The following is a 17,146-nucleotide window of genomic DNA, read 5'->3' as shown; positions in this document are numbered from 1 at the left end:
GGCATTGATAAAAGTATCTTTATCTAGATTTTGTGATGCCTTATATGCCATTAATGCCTGTGTACATTTACAAATGGACAAAACAGACAAATAGTCACTGTGTATGTATATATATTAATGAATATGATGCAGATACCTTCTCGTTTCATGCTATGTGATAAAATGACGCAAAAGTTATATCATATGTCTGAAGACACAACTTACACTGATGGTCTAACTCTAACAGATAAGAATAAACACATTCAGTCTTGTAGTATTAATGACTTTGTACTAAAAGCATGTTAAGGAACAGGTTAACTAGCACACTACGTCAGTGAATTGGAGGATACTGAATAAAGAACATCACTGGTTGCAAATGGATGAATGAACTCAACAATACTACACTCACGCACAATTGTCAAAGGAAACAACTGCGCTTGTAAATTCCGTGAATGTGAATGGCGACCTCTACTGGTATACATTTCTTTCTCGTATAAATATATTTGTGAATGTGTGTAAAAGCACACGGGTGAAAGACATTTTACCGTGAGAGGCTTGAAAATACTTATTTTATATACCTTATTTTCTGGCACTATTAAATACAGGGATAAAATGTTCACATGATAAAATGTGGTTGTTGTCATGTCTTTTTGGCATAGAGACTACAGACTTTCGTCAGCATCAAACCACATTCCTGTTTTATGATGAAAACAAATCTGCTAGATCTACAGTAGGTCTAAATGTGCAGACCAGTCACGCAGAGCCTCACATGCCTTCTTATTAACTTGTTGACCTTTCAAGGGGTTTTTTGAGACCTTGTTGTTTACAGATCCCATGGACTGAGCTCTTGAGTAATCAGACTTTCGCACAGATGTCACTAAACATCACAGATTATAATGGCTGCGCAATCATGACAGAGTAATAAAACTACTACCTACTTATTTACAACAAACAACATTCCTAATTGCCCAACAATCATAAAATATAAAATAAATACAGTTTGAGAAGTTGAAATAAAACTACAGAATATGATTTCATGAAGTCTTGTTAGGTGTCAACTGCGCCATATCGAGAAACGAATTTATTAATCCTACTATGGAACAGGTTTTTGAGAATTATTATTAATAACCCCTGCCACGCAACTGAAAGGGAACCAAGAATCGCCAGCAAAACCTTATCAATATTCATGAGCGAAACATTCCCATAGGAAGGACCCAAAGCGACGTCAGCATAACCGTACTGATTTTCTTTTGAATTTAGAAAAAGTACAGTGGGTATACAAAAAAAAGGAGTTTGCTTATACAGCATAAAACAAACAAGTGAATAAATAATAAAAAATAAAAAAAAAGCACATGAAGTTACAAATATAAAACAACAAAAATAAATAAATAAAATTGCAAATATAAAAAACACAAATAAATATATAAATAAATAAATGTATATTGAACAGTTATGTTTCCAATGTGTCAATAATTATTTTCAATAAAAGATACGTTCTGATCGCTTCTTGTTTGAAGTAGAACCCAGGAAGTCAAAAAAATTATAATTTTAAATCGATACAGAAAAGCCTAAAGTTGGGTTTTGAAGCAGTAACCTTGCATTTGTGGATATTAAATTGTCTACAAAGGGTTTAAAGATCGCTCACCCAAAAATGAAAATTCTCTTATCATTTAGGCTACTCACCCTTATGCCACCCTAGATATGTATGACTTTGTTTCTTCTGCTGAACACATTCAAGATTTGTAGGAGAATATCTCAGCTCTGTAGGTCCATAAAATGAATGTTGGCCAGGCTTTTGAAGGTCCAAAAAGCACATAAAGGCAGCATAAAAGTTATCCATATGACTCCAGTGGTTAAATCCAAATCTTCAGAAGCGATCTGATAGAGGTGGGTGAGAAACATATCAATATTTCAGTCCTTTTTTACTATATATTCTCCTCCATGCCCAGTAGATGGCGATGTGTACAAAGAATGTGAATCGCGGAAAGCAAAAGAAGAATGTGAAAGTGAAAGTTAAAGTGGAGATTTATTGTAAAAAAGGACTTAAATATTGATCTATTGCTCACCCACACCTATCATATCGCTTCTGAAGACATATATTAAACCACTTTTAATACGAATTTATTTTTATGCTGCATTTATATGCTTTTTGGATCTTCAAAGATCTAACAACCATTCACTTGCATTGCATGGACCTACAGACCTGAGATATTTTTCTAAAAATCTTTGTTTGTGTTCAGCAGAAGAAAGAAGGTCATACACATCTAGAATGGCATGAGGGTGAGTAAATGATGAGAGAATTTTCATTTTTGGGTGAACTATCCCTTTAACGCTTAACTACAGTATCATCCATCCCATCCAATATCCTAATGTCCAAATATTATAGTCATAATCTAATAAAAACTAAAAGTTTGTTCTTTGTAATAAAAAAAAAAAAAAAAAAAAAAAAAGCGATACGTTTTTAGAACTTATTTGCATAAACATGCTTCATTTAATATTTATGAGCTTTGACTTCTCCATAGTAGGTCGGTAGGATTTGTTTTTTGACGATGGTGACAGGTCTTAAAACGCTGTTCCTGGATCTGTGCTTATGCACCATGTACCCGGCAATGTTATTTTCTGTATATTGTATTGTTTATATGGCAATAAAAAATGCTTATGCATCATGTGTTGTGCGGTCAGGTGGAAGTGACGCACTGTGTGAGGAGGGTGGAGTGGCGGCCTGTTTGTTTGAATGAAACGGATACATGGAGCGCTCGTACAGAAATACGATGCATGACAACAAGCAGTTCTCCTTAAAAGAAGTGCACATTTTCCTCAAGAGTTCAGAAACGAAAAGATTTTACAGCAAGAAGATATCAGTGCTCTATTATGGTTTTTATACATTTACGATAATTCTGTATAATTTATAATATTCTTGTCTCTTAATTCTCATCTCAGAAGCTCTTCTCTATTTGGAATATTTGCTTTTGTATGTTTTTCATGACTGTCTCTAATATAATCGAAGTGGAGGAGACACATTTGGGGGAGTGTAATATGAAAAAGGAGGCATCCGAACTATTAGGGTTTGTTCCTCAAAAAGATATTGTTTACAACGAGCTTCTGCCTTACAAGGACAAATTAGACGAGGAGTCCAATGAAATCTTGGCACAGATCAAAGGAAACCTCGGCCGAGCCGTCCAGCTCAGAGAGGTATGGCCAGGTGTCTTATTCTGGACGAGGAAACTTTCCACGTAAGTATTTAGGAGGCATTAACTCGTCCAACACTATCATGAACTCACCCGGATAGTTATGTGTACCCAAAAAAAAAACACACATTTTGTGTTCCTAGATTGTGTGTAAGCTCATAAAGTCATCAGCTTAATAAATGCTCTTCCATCTTAACATAATACACTAAACATATGATGTTCATATTTAAAGACACCGTGAGAGGAAACACTGAATGACCCCTTTGTATTTAGCAGGATAAAGCAGACTAGGTTAAAATAACTACATTGCGTTTTAAATAGTGCGCTAATCAAAGTCATTCACTGCGCACTTTGTTTCACTGAGTCATTTATTTACAACTATGTGTCGTTGTTCAAACAAAGAAAAACTATTGGGTGTTCGCTTTGAGAAAGATACCTATAGGAGATTTTAACCTCGGGTTATCCACTATCTTGTTTATGTGTATAGTTGTTAAAGGGACAGTTCACCCAAAAATGAAAAGTCTGTCATTTACTCACCCTGATGCCATCCCAGATGTGTATTAGTTTTTTCTACTGCTGAACACAAGCGAAGATTATTAGAAGAAAATCTCAGTCCTGTAGGTCCATTCAATGCAAGTGAATGGTGACCAGAACTTTCAAGCTCCAAAATCACATAAAGGTACCATAAAGTAACCCATAAGACTCCAGTGGTTAAATCTATATCTTCATAAGCAATATGATAGGTGTGGGTGAAAAACATATCAATATTTCATTTTTTTTTTAATATTTTTTTTTTTACCATAAATCTCCACTTTCATTTTAACATTCTGAAAGTAAAAGTGGAGATTTATAGTAAAAGAGTACTGAAATATTGATCTGTTTCTCACCCAAAGTGATCGCATTGCTTCAGATGATATATATTAAACCACTGGAGTCGTATGGATTTTTTTATGCTGCCTTTATGTGATTTTTGAAACTTGAAATGTCTGGTCACCATTCACTTGCATTGTATGGACCCAGAGAGCTGAGATATTCTTCTAAAAATCTTTGTTTTCAGCAGAAGAAATTAAGTCACACATCTGAGATGGCAGGAGGGTGAGTGAATGATGACAGAATTTTCATTTTTGGGTGAACTATCCCTTTAATAAATTAATACAGATTACTGGCATAAATATAGTTTACCTTACCAACAACATGATGTTTTGTTTTTTTAACCCGTGTGTGTTATAAAATATGCATTCATTGGTGTGAGCCGCCATTGTGAGAGAAATTGACTGGATTGTAACAAGACATATTTGTTCAGTGATTGCAAAATGACTTGTCATGATTTCCCCACTCAGTGCTATTTTAAGAGCACAACAAGCACAAAGTGTTACTGATCAGACGACGTGTGACTGATGCAATACAGGTCTCTGTAAACAGTAAACAAACATGCACAGCAATACTGTACTGTATGCCATTCCAGCCACATGGGTAAAACAAGACACTTTAAATTCTTCCTTAGAAAATTATTAATGGAATTTGTGGATTACATCACTTAAAGTCACAATCGCTCTCAATGGAAGTTTCCTTTGTAAACCCAGCATTCATTCCATTCCCATGTTTGGAGATGTCATGGCCTCAGTGTTTGTGCTGACTGTGGTCTATGTATCTGTGCAAAGGTTAGGTGTTTAGGACAGTGTTTTCTTCATCAATGTCATTCTAAAGAACATCCCAAAAACACACACTTGGCAAGCCACAAGCATTGCCAGCCCGAGCACAGAAATGATGGTGTCCAGGTCTGACCTAGATTATGCTATTGTGTCAGGTTAGCCATAATAGCAATTTCCTTTTAACTGGAAAGCAAGCTTCAACAGCTTGACCTAAATCTTGTAATTAAAATTATTTACTTAAAGCTATCACATGTTGCTTTTGTGTATATACCTTTCAACATGTCACAAGAGAAAGTAAATACAAATTAACATCATTTGAAGGGCAATCCGAATCCAAATCTTTCTTTTATTTATCAATAAACTTGATGCATAAGAATTTAACTAACTATTTGTTTTTACACCATGTGCCTCGCCATCAAAACCGTCAATGGCGGTAAAGTGGGATACACAAAGTTTGAATGAAGGTTTTATCATTTAAATACTAAAACCCCTGCAATCCTTCCTTGTCTTTCAGGTACATGAGACTATATGGGAGGAAATTCAGCAAAGAGGACCATGTGCTCTTTGTCAAGCTGCTCTACGAGCTGGTCACCATCCCCAAGCTGGAGATCAGCATGATGCAGAGCTTCACCCGTCTCCTCATCAACCTGCTGAAGTAAGATTGAATTCTTGGGCACACTTTAGTCCCCTGGGGATGACATAAAGTCAAGTCATGTCATTTTTATATGTATAGCGCTTTTCACAACCCACATAGTTTCAAAGCAGCTATACAGAAAATTATGCTATAACAGAAAATGAACCTATAATGTCTGTAGTCTTAAAGTCTTCATTGTGTGGTTTGATGAAAATGTGGTTGTAGATTATGCCCTATTATTTAGTATTTAGACACCCAATGAGCAAGCCTTGATCCATGCTCACTGTGGGGGCCAGTTCCTCTCTGGTTAAACAGCATGAATATAATGCCAATATTACTAATCTAAGTGTAGTACAAGTCATGTGATAAATTAGTAAACTGAGTAAATGTTAGTGAACAATGTTTAAACAAAATACATCAGTATTGGAAGCACAGAGATGATGTCATTAGTGTGGAGTATTTCTGTAGTAATCTGAAAATTATTTAGCCATGCCTATAGATGTGACAATATATTCTATTATTATTCTGTCATTATAAAACGGATGGTTACGGTCCTGGATGTTGATTGACTTTAAATGTCAGGGACTACAGTAAATTAGCCATGACTATATTCATATTATACTGTAGCATTATTCGTGAAAAAAATAATAATAATAAAATAGTAGCAAAGCAGTTGTTCCATGTAAATTTTTTTCTCTTCCAGGAAGAAGGAGCTACTTTCAAGAGATGATTTGGAATTGCCATGGCGACCCCTGTACGAGTTGCAGGACAGGATCTTGTACTCAAAGAATTGGTTTCCGAGGTACGTGCATTTCCCATTTACAGTAAACCATTCTTTATTTAACATTAATAAAAAGTTAAAGCAGCAATATTTTAACTTAAAGGGTTAGTTCACCCAAAAGTGAACATTCTCTCATGATTTACTTACCTTTAAGTCATTCCAGATGTGTAAGACTTTCCTGCTTCAGCAGAACTGAAGTGAAGATTTTTGTAAGCACATTTCAGCTCTTTTTGTTCATACAGTGCAAGTAAACAGGTGCCATTAGACTGCTGGCTATTTGACAGTCCAAAAGGCATATTTAGGCAGCATAAAAGTAAATGTTCATTTTTGGGTGAACTATTTCTTTAATTCCACATCATTATTCTCAACAATTTATTAGAAATAAATACAAAACTATCCAGTGTTGTTTTTGTAGTGATTTTTTTGTTTATTTATTTTTTTATAACTTTAATGTCAATTATTTGCATCTGTATTTCTACTGTATAAAACAGGCTTACCAGCAACACATGTGAACAATTAGTCATATGCAGTCACCTTTATAACTTCCATTCCAACTGATTGCCTATCACAGTTGGCATGCTCTGTCCTCTTAGTTCTTAGAACTGGTGGTGCTGATGTTGAGCATCACATAAAGAAATGTAGGCTTAGCAGGGAGGAAGTTCTGATTGTGCCTGTTTTCTTTCCTCTCATATTCAGTTCTCTGCGGCCACGTTCTTCCACTAAGTACATAATCGTTAAACTTGCTCAGAGGTGGTAAGGAGCATACTTCTTTGTCAATATATTGAAAGGTGCACTCAGTAATTTTTTTGTTTATATTTTTTTTGGCTTTTTTCGTACCGGTGGTGTTTGACTTTATACTGACACCTACTGATGTGGATGCACAAAGTTTTTGTTTATTAGGTGCTGCCAGTTCACATTGGAGCTATCTGTTTGTCTTTTGTTTGTTCCTTAACATTCATCTATATTTTCCTCTGTCTATATGTTGTTTTTATTAATTAATACATTATAAATGTATATAATACATTATATTAATGCATTATAAATTACATGAATATATTAAAGGAATAGTTCACCCAAAATTTAAAATTCTCTCATTATTTACTCACCTTCATGCCATCCAAGATGTATATGACTTTCTTTTGCAGAACTTAAATGAAGATTTCTAGAAGAATATTTCACTTCAGGTCAATACAATGCAAGTGAATGGTGGCCAAAACTTTGAAGCTCCAAAAAGCACAAAGGCAGCATAAAAGTAATCCAAACGACTCAAGTGGTTTAATCCATGTCTTCTAAAGTGATCTTATTGATTTTGGATGAGAACAGACCAAAATATAACTTATTTTTCACTATACATCTTGACATCAGCAATCTCCTTGGCGATCATGATTTCAAGCTCGATTGCACAAACACTAGGAAGTGTAATCGAGCTTGAAATCATGATTGTGCCTAGAGACTGCGATGGCAAGATGTAGGAAAAAGAGTTACATTTTGGTCTGCGATCCAAAACCGATTGGATCGCTTCGGAAGACATGGATTAAACCACTGGAGTCTTATGAATTACTTTTATGCTGCCCTTATGTGCTTTTTGGACCTTCACAATTTTGGTTACCATTCACTTGCATTGTATGGACCTACAGAGCTGAGATATTCTTCTAAAAATCTTCATTTGTGTTCTGCCGAAGAAAGTAAGTCACACATCTGGGATGGCATGAGGGTGAGTAAATGATGAGAACATTTTTATTTTTGGGTGAACTATTCCTTTAATACTTAAACAGAAATATGTATAGGTAACTTCCTTTTACTGCTAAAGCTTCTGTGATGTCACAAACAAATGACTAAAATTCTGAGTTACAATCTTCCAATTACGAGTTCAACAAAGATGTGTTTTTTTACTAATTGAACTTAAAATGATCAGTCACAACATTAAAACCACCTGCCTAATATTGTGTACGTCCCCCTCGTGCCAGCAAAACAGTGCCAACCCGCATCTCAGAATAGCATTCTGACATGCTATTCTTCTCACCGCAGTTGTACAGAGTGGTTATCTGAGTTACCGTAGACTTTGTCAGTTCTAACCAGTCTGGCCATTCTCTGTTGACCTCTCTCATCAACAAAGCATTTCCATCCATAGAACTGCTGCTCACTGGATGTTTTTTGTTTTTGGCACCATTCAAAGTAAATTGTAGAGACTGTTGTGTGTGAAAATCCCAGAAGATCAGCAGTTACAGAAACACTCAAACCAGCCCATCTGGCACCATCAGTCATGCCACGGTCCAAATCATCGAGATCACATTGTATTTGTTGTTGTATTGTTTGATTTGCTCGTTTTGTTTATACTGTATGTACTTTTATGGATTGTAAAACTCCTTGGAAAAGTGCTTTAATAAAGTAAACATTATTATAATTAATTCTGTTGAATTGCAAGGAATGATTATGTGATCTCAACACTGTTTATTGTTGATCTTTGTTTAACATTGTTGACCTCAAAAGCCGCTCTATGCAGAATAAATTGCCTTTTTATTAGGCTACGGATATGACTGTATGTCATTTTAAACATATTTATCCAGAGAGATGTTCATTTCTTTTTGTATAAAACGTTTTTTAATGCATAGAAATTACTGAATGCACTTTTAACAAATAAGATGCATGTCACGTTGCAAAAAAACACTGGCACCCTTACTGGCTGTTGGACATAAACTGTGTTTTTGTGTATGCTGTTGTGGCTCGCTTCTGTCTGCTCTCACACCATTCAGTGACATGCAAACACCCTGTATAGAACATTGTTCTTGAGTGCTCAGTCTGTTTGTAGCATCTGTTTCCACCCTGCTCCTAAGTGTAGACATCTGATACTCCAGTGTCTTTTTTGGCTCCCACTGCATGGGCTGCAACAGTGAATCCCTGCTGAGGGTCACATTCTTTCCTTTTTCTGAGTCTAGAGGTAAAAGATTTCTTTGGCCCATTTCAAAACTAGGACAGTCAGATTCAGGGGCCCTGTCTAGGTGTCAAATATCTGCAGTTTTTGGTGGCACTCAAAGACTTGTTTGCTATGTGATTTTTGGTGCATGTGTTTGGTGGGTTTCATGTGAATATGATTTGGTGTTTTGGTTTTGAAGGTCATAATTTCATGAATTAACCCCTGCACTTTAGATGCAGTAAAAAAGTTTTGATAAAACTTAAAAAGAACATTGCTGGCCTGCTTCTAACCAGCATTTAGGTCACAGATTGGCAGTCAGAACCCAAAATGTCCATCCTTGCACAGCTTCGATCGAAGACAACTAACCCGAAATTTAAAACTCAATTTCCCAAGGGTTCCTCTGCCACTGGTCTCACCAGTACTTCCCCTTATGATGGACATTAATATGGGTTTATAAAATGAGAGATTTGTAATGCATGAATTGGTCTATCTAACAGCACTAGTGTGTTGGTCTTGGTAGAATCATTTGCATGGAAATTGAAACTGCTATTGGATTAAACGTTAATCACTTTAAATTGTCTTTTCCATTTGCAGCTCAGTGGAAGCAGTTCTAAAGGCCTTAATCAAGAACTGCAGGCCGTAAGTACATTCTTCTGTTTCATTTTGAAATGCCAAACATATATCTTAATGTAGAATTTACAAATTTACTAGATACTAGATTACTAAACTGGCTACTAGTTTACAGCAATATAACAAATGATTTAAAATCCATGGTTACTGTAACCAACAGGCTCTGAGTATCGCACACTTTGCTTTATTAGTTGACCTTTTGTATGATATGAGATTTAAGGGGTCATATAATTTTTTTCCCCCTGGGGATCTCTAATAATGTTAGTAAGGTGTTTGTTTGTTTTTTTGACCTATAGAATTAAACTTGTTTAGTGGCTATGCCTTTAAGACTCCTATGTAAATGCCCTCTTAGCATTTGTAATGAGATACAGCACTGTGCTGCACTTGTGCTGCAGTTGTACTGTATGATTTGTTCAAATGTTTTCATCTGTCTGACATCAGAAATTTGCAGAAGTACAGAACAAGCCATTTTGCTGCTTAGTTTCAATATTTATTTTTCCACTCAGAAAGAAATTTTGAGTTCTGAAGTATGTTTCATGGTACAATGAACCCTCTTATAGGGATAGTTCACCCAAAAATGATGCCATCCTAGATGTGTATGACTTTCTTCTGCTGAACACAAACAAAGATTTTTAGAAGAATATTTCAGCTCTGTAGGTCCTCACAATGCAAGTGAATGGGTGCCAAAATGCTGGAGCTCCAAAAAGCACATAAATGCAGCAAAAATAATCTGAAAGTCTCCAGTGATTAAATCCATATCTTCAGAAGCAATATGATAGGTGTGAGTGAGAAACACAGTGGTTCCTGTTCCTGGAGGCCCCCCAACACTACACATTTTGTATATCTCCCTTTTTTGACACACCCAGTTCAGGTCTTGGAGTCTCCACTAACGAGCTGATAAGTTGAATCAGGTGTGTTTGATTAGGGAGATATCCAAAATGTGTAGTGTTGGGGGGCTTCCAGGAACAGGGTTGCGAACTACTGCTAAATTCTCCTCCCTGCCCAGTAGGTGGCGATATGCACGAAAAATGCACATTTCCAAAAACAAGCAAGAATGTGAAAGTGGAGATTGAATGTAAAAAAAGGACTTAAATATTTATCTGTTTCTCACCCATTTTTAAGTCCTTTTTTACTAGAAATCTCAACTTTCACTTTAACACTCTTCTTGTTTTTGGCGATTCAAATTCTTCATGCATATCGCCATCTACTGGGCAAAGAGAAAAATGTATGGTAAAAAGGACTTAAATATTGATCTGTTTCTCTCCTACACGTATCATATTGCTTCTGAAGACATGGATTTAACCACTGGAGTTTTATGGATTACTTTTATGCTGCCTTCATGTCCTTTTGGGGCTTCAAAAGATAAATGGAAAGAGAGAGCCAAATATATTCTGAATGGTGTAGTGGCTTTGTTTCCTCTTTAAAACAGTAATTTAGAAAGACACTCCAGCAGCCATGTGGAAATTATCTTGGGTGAGTCCATGTGAGGCTGCATGCCATTAACTTCTCTCGGGCTCATCTGGGATTAAAGAAAAGGTTATCATGTGTCTTGTCAGTGAAATCCATATTCTCAGAATGTGTAGATAAGATACTATTTTCAGATTGCTAATGGAATGCCCAGTAGATGATTGACTGAAACCACTGTGTGTTGTGAATAACTGTTAATTTTGGGAGTCTCCATGTTGCTTAGTCTCCGACGGACTGTAATCCTTTTACAAAAGCAAATTAACTGGTTATCCATTTAATCAATTTGTTGATGCAACTTATAGTTTCACAGGGTTTTCAGATACAAGCCAGTCTATGGTACGTCCTTATTTAGATAGCCAAGTAAGTGTGTGTGTGTCTGTGTGCACAGATATTTCCCTGAATCAGCCACACAGGAGATGCTGGACGAGTGGAAACCGCTGATGTGTCCATTTGATGTCACCATGCAGAGGGCAATGGGATACTTTGAGCTATTCCTGCCCACCACTCTCCCCCCAGAGCTGCATGAAAAGGGCTTCAAGTGAGCACTGCCTGAACCACATTATGACACACTTACATTCTGTGTTACCTCTCACAGTCACTCCCATTCATCTGTCTACTAGACTTGAATTAAACATTTTTGATTGGAATTAAAGGGATAGTTCACCCAAAACTGAAAAATCTCTCATCATTTACTCACCTTCATGCCATCCCAGATGTGTATGACTTACTTTCTTCTGCTGAACACAAACAAAGGTTTTTAGAAGAATCATACAATGCAACTGAATGGTGGTAATACCTTTAAAAAGCACCAAAAAGCACACAAAGGCAGCATAAAAGTAATCCATATGACTACAGTGGTTAAATCCACATCTTTAGAAGCGATATGATAGGTGTGGGTGAGAAACAAATCAGTATTTAAGTCCTTTTTTACTATAAATTTCCACTTTCACATTCTTCTTTTGTTTTTGGTGATTCACATTCTTCGTGCATATCGCCACCTACTGGGCAGGGAGGAAAATTTATAGTAAAAAAGAATTTAAATATCAATCTGTTTCTTACCCACATCTATCATATCGCTTCTAAAAATGTGGAAACTTTTACTCTCAGCTGTGCAAAACTTCTCATAGAGTAAAAGATTGATATCAGGATTGTTCAAATGAAGATCGCGATTAATTGGAATATCAATGTTTTTATCCATCCCTTATTGTACTATTTTTATTTTAAGCCATAATTGTGATTTTTGTTAGGTTCAACATAGCAAAATCCAATTCTTTTTACGTACCCCCTTGAACCTGCTTGCGTAACCCCTGGGGTACGCGGTTGGAAATCACTGAAATAGCCTATATCATGAAGAATGCTTTATAACAGATATGAGGGTCAATCATGATATATAGTGAAATAGAATGATAAAATAATGGATATGTTTGATATTACATTTTGATAGGAGTATAATATAGTGATAAAATAGAGACATTTTGAATACAAACTAAAGACCACAAACAATTTCCCTCTCTGTATAAGCCTGCAAACAAGACAGGATATCTAATATCTGATTTACTTTGTTTGACATCACCTCATATTTCACTTAAAACTTTCAAAATAGAGGATATAAAAGTTTGACAGGGAATGTTCATAAAAATCAACGATGTACCTGACATGTATTGCGTTATATTGCATTATATGAGTTTGTGGTCTTCTTGGAACTTTCCGTCACATACGTTTTGCGGTGTTTGTGTTTCTACAGACTTTGGTTTGATGACTTGATAAGCCTGTGGGTATCTGTGCAGAATCTTCCAAGCTGGGAAGTGGTGAGTACAACTGATTTTCTTAATGTTGACTTTGAACTCTGTGGATTTCTGCCCACCTCACTGATGTCACTATTTCAGTTTTAAACCTTTTTTTATCTGTTCCAGCATCTTGTCAATCTTTTTGCACGACTGGCGAATGACAACATTGGTTACATAGATTGGGACCCTTATATACCCAAGGTGAGATGGTCACCTGTTTAATACTTGCTGTGAAGGGAAAATATTAGTAGACTTTTTGTTTCTGTTCAGACTCTCATATGCACGGTTGGCTCTTCAGTCCAGATCTGATTCAGTGTTTGAGGGAGCAATGGTACTTTGTATAGCATTCTTATTGTGATTCTCAAATAAAAAATAATTATTATTTTTTTTCCAGATCTTCACTAGGATCCTGAGAAGTCTTAATCTTCCTGTCGGATCTAGCCAGATGCTGGTGTCCAGATATCTGACAAACGCTTATGACATTAGTCATGTGGTGATCTGGATATCTGCTTTGCTGGTCAGTGTAAAATTTCAGCACCTTCCTTTGAAGATTGTGCTTTTAATTGCTATTAAAATATCTTTAATTCTGTGATGAAACCAATTATTTAATGAATTTGCATGTTTTTGACATTCCAATCCATTTCTGTTCTGGATGGTAAGCAGAAATATGATGTGTGTTTAATTGTCTCATGTGCTGTGACCTTGGCTCAAGTATGAATGTTTATGTGTATTTTAGGGAGGGCCTAGTAAGCAGACCCAGACCCAGCTCAGCGGCCTTTTCAACAGTATCGCCTCATTTTTCCACCCCTCTAACCACGGCCGGTGGCTGGTGAGTTACACAACAGAGAACTCTGAAAAATGAATTGTAGTGTTGTAGGAGCAATGCAAAGCGAAGTGTAGCTATTTAGAGTTGCTGAACAACATTGCAATTTGTCACGATAATAAATAGAATTCAACTGATCTGCTATTTTACAGCAGCTTTGAAAGTGGCAGAATCAGAATTTAGAGTCAGAACTATCCTAATATATTGCTGCATTCACGTCCTCTCAGAATTACTGTAATTACGAGATGGCAATTTGGAGATTCTACATGGAGCTGTTATTTTTTTTATGGCAACACTCATAATGGCAAAATAGATCCTTGTGTTGCTTTATTGTTGATGACAGTAAAATATTGAATCACTATTCACTACTTTAATTAATTGACCTCTATATGTTCTTATAATAAAGAAAGTGCTCCAGATAGCACTAGTTATAATAAAATTGCATATGTAACAAATATGTTTAAAGGCGAAGTACTGCATGTAATTTCTGCGCTACTAGTGGCACAAAACGGAATTACAAAAATAAAGTATGTTTTCAAACAAACTTTGCCAACACCCTTTGGACTCATCATGCTCTTTCGTACTCTCTGATTCCTTATGAACATATAGGCCATACTAAATAAAAGGTGAAAAATGTTTAATGTTGAGAAGCAACCCGGCAAGTTTGGCCTCTCCATCGAACCTCAGAAATTCCCTCAAAGTCCTCCACCTTGTAAATGTGATGCCAATGTTCACTCTCATTTTACTCTGTTTTATGTCTCTTTGTCTTTCAGCGAGTCTTCAGATTTTGGCTTTAACATCTGTAGGCGAAGCTAAATGTATTTTCCCCTGAACACGTCTTCCATGGATGTTGTTCATATTCCCCTGGCTGAATAGCTTACTACAAGTAGGCTCGCCCCAAACTCACGCTATAGGTTGAGCTAGAAAGGGATGGGTGGAGCTGAGAGGGCCGCTCAAAATATAAACATACATTTTTTTTTTTATAGTGCCTGAGAGGCTCAGTGTTTTATACTTTTGGGGGAGGTAGACCCTTGAATGGCCTAATTTTAGTTGTCAGTGAACAATAAACTGGGATAGTAGAATGTATTTTGACATCAAAAAGTTTACATCACCTTTAACTACCTTTAACTATTGAGGCCACTGCATTACTTGTTCTTGTTTTCATGATGTCATGACCGTCAAGTCTGAGTTTTCATAAAATTCAGAGTTTACAACTTGTAATTACGAGTTCTACAAAGACGTGAATGGTTTTTATAAGTCAGAATGTAGTAAATATGTTAATTCTGACTTGCCGTGAAGTTTCACTTTTGTTTTAAGCTCAAGTGTTACATGTTGCTAAGCTGTTTTTGCACTGATGCCGGACTTATCATTAATTTGTTATGAATTATCTTAAGTTTTGATTTGCGTCCATCAAGTTCGAAATTAAAAAGAGAAAATAATCAAATGAGATGAAGTGCCTTTTATTTGTAAAGTATGTAATTAACTAGATTATTCTAAAACAAGGCATTACCACATGGTTTTTGGATGGCATTTTGGTCATTGAAACTCCTGTAAAAATAACTGTATTATGATATATACCGTTCCGTGATAATTGATTTTGGTCACACACCCCACCTCCAAATCAAAATGTAAACATAAGATTTGACCAAGGTAAGAGGAGCAAAATGCTTGTGGAATATGCTGGAAAAATATGCAGAACAAAAGATACTTGTGTATTAGCCAACAGTCTAACATAATGAGGTTAAACTGTTGGAAGTGAATATGTCAAAGTGATTGTCCATATAATTATTTTCCACTGGTCTTCAGTTACTATCTAGATTCTCTCCCAGAATGTTTTAAAAGCCTCAGACACAAGAGCCTGCAGCTGTGTCTGTTTGAAACACAGTGCTGTTGTCAACAATGCATGTCATTCTTTTTCCAGAAACATCATCTCACAGACCACAGGACAGCTTGTCTTTTCATGGAAACGTGTTTTCATTGTCTCAGGGAGACATCTAGTAACTGTTTCGAATGTCACAGCCCTGCGAAAATCGTCCTTGCGTTGTTGTCACATTGTTGTGTCGACACTTTGTGCCCCCTCTGCGCCTACTGTTGATGAGATGTCATGGAACATCTGATTTGTTTTAAGAAGCCTACAGAAAGTGTTCTTTCTTTGATGCAGATGAATTGTATGGTTTGTGGTGGGCATCACAGGGTACAGAAAGTTTTATGGGATGAAGGAATGTGTCAATGGTCAACACACTGTCTCCCATGGAGATGGATTTGTTAAACAGGAAACTGGAAGTTGGAACAGTCTACAGATGTCCTTCCTATTTTCGAAATGGCATTTGCAATGGAGTTTTGACAATAAAAGCTCTGTAGAACAACAATTTCTTTTTACCCATCCACAAAATAATGTTTGCTTTTATTACTTGCAGGCCTTAATGACTCATTTGTCTCCTTAGAAAAATAAATCCTACATTTACAGACCCATTACCTATGTGCATGCAGAATGTTTGCTCAATCAGTCTGTTCCCCAGTTGTAATAATATAATTGTGGTTGGAGCCATGACAGAGCAACAAATGAAAATAAATAGATTGTTGAATTTTTTTATTGTAAGAAAATATAATTTCCATAATGACTATCAGTTACAGTCCTGTTTAGCACATATATGAATAAACGATTTTGCTCCATCCCCAGATGAAACTCATGAAGCTCGTTCAGCGTTTGCCTGCCAGTGTGGTAAGACGTCTACATCGTGAACGTTACCGGACACCCACATGGCTGAGTCCTGTTCCCGAGAGTCACCACCTGAGTGAGCAGGACATCACTGACTTTGTGGAGAGCATGAAGCAGCCTGTCCTGCTGGCCATGTTTAGCAAAACCGGCAGTCTGGATGCCGCCCAGGCACTGCAGAACCTCGCACTGCTCAGACCTGAGCTGGTCATTCCACCAGTGCTTGAGAAGTAAGTGTTTGAGTGTTTGTGAGATGCTAATGTATTCATTGCCTGAAAAACCCAGACTTAAAAAGATGGTTTGCTGGTCTTAGCTGGTTTAGATTTATCACAAGAAAGCTGGTCAACTGGTTTCCAAGCCTGACCAGCTGAAAACGCCAAAACTTAATTAAAACCAACCAAACAGACCAGATGGTTTGCTGGTCTTAGCTGGTGTAAGTTTGTCACAAGAAAGCTGGTCAATTGGTTTCTAAGCCTGACCAGCTGAAAAACCCAAAACCTAATTAACACCATCCTGACCAGGCTGAGAGACAAGATGACTTGTAGGTCTTAGCTGGTTTAGGTTTGTCACAAGAA

The 17,146-nt window shown here is 36.5% G+C and overlaps 1 protein-coding gene across 1 annotated transcript in view; it reads left to right on the top strand.

The window, feature by feature from the left end:
* Nucleotides 1–2,740: 2,740 nt before the first annotated feature.
* Nucleotides 2,741–17,146, top strand: part of LOC127411860 (proteasome activator complex subunit 4A-like) — a 45,940-nt gene continuing 31,534 nt past the window's right edge. The window contains exons 1-11 of the mRNA XM_051647697.1: nt 2,741–3,212; nt 5,334–5,474; nt 6,157–6,255; nt 6,931–6,987; nt 9,743–9,787; nt 11,634–11,783; nt 12,990–13,053; nt 13,159–13,233; nt 13,427–13,549; nt 13,769–13,861; nt 16,536–16,801. Coding sequence (XP_051503657.1) covers nt 2,953–3,212; nt 5,334–5,474; nt 6,157–6,255; nt 6,931–6,987; nt 9,743–9,787; nt 11,634–11,783; nt 12,990–13,053; nt 13,159–13,233; nt 13,427–13,549; nt 13,769–13,861; nt 16,536–16,801 — 1,373 coding nt within the window. The 5' untranslated portion in view covers nt 2,741–2,952. The remainder of the gene's footprint in view (nt 3,213–5,333; nt 5,475–6,156; nt 6,256–6,930; nt 6,988–9,742; nt 9,788–11,633; nt 11,784–12,989; nt 13,054–13,158; nt 13,234–13,426; nt 13,550–13,768; nt 13,862–16,535; nt 16,802–17,146) is intronic.

Source organism: Myxocyprinus asiaticus, chromosome 21, assembly GCF_019703515.2.
Source record: "Myxocyprinus asiaticus isolate MX2 ecotype Aquarium Trade chromosome 21, UBuf_Myxa_2, whole genome shotgun sequence".
NCBI classification, from domain to species: Eukaryota; Metazoa; Chordata; class Actinopteri; order Cypriniformes; family Catostomidae; genus Myxocyprinus; species Myxocyprinus asiaticus.
This window is presented reverse-complemented; position numbering and strand designations above follow the sequence as displayed.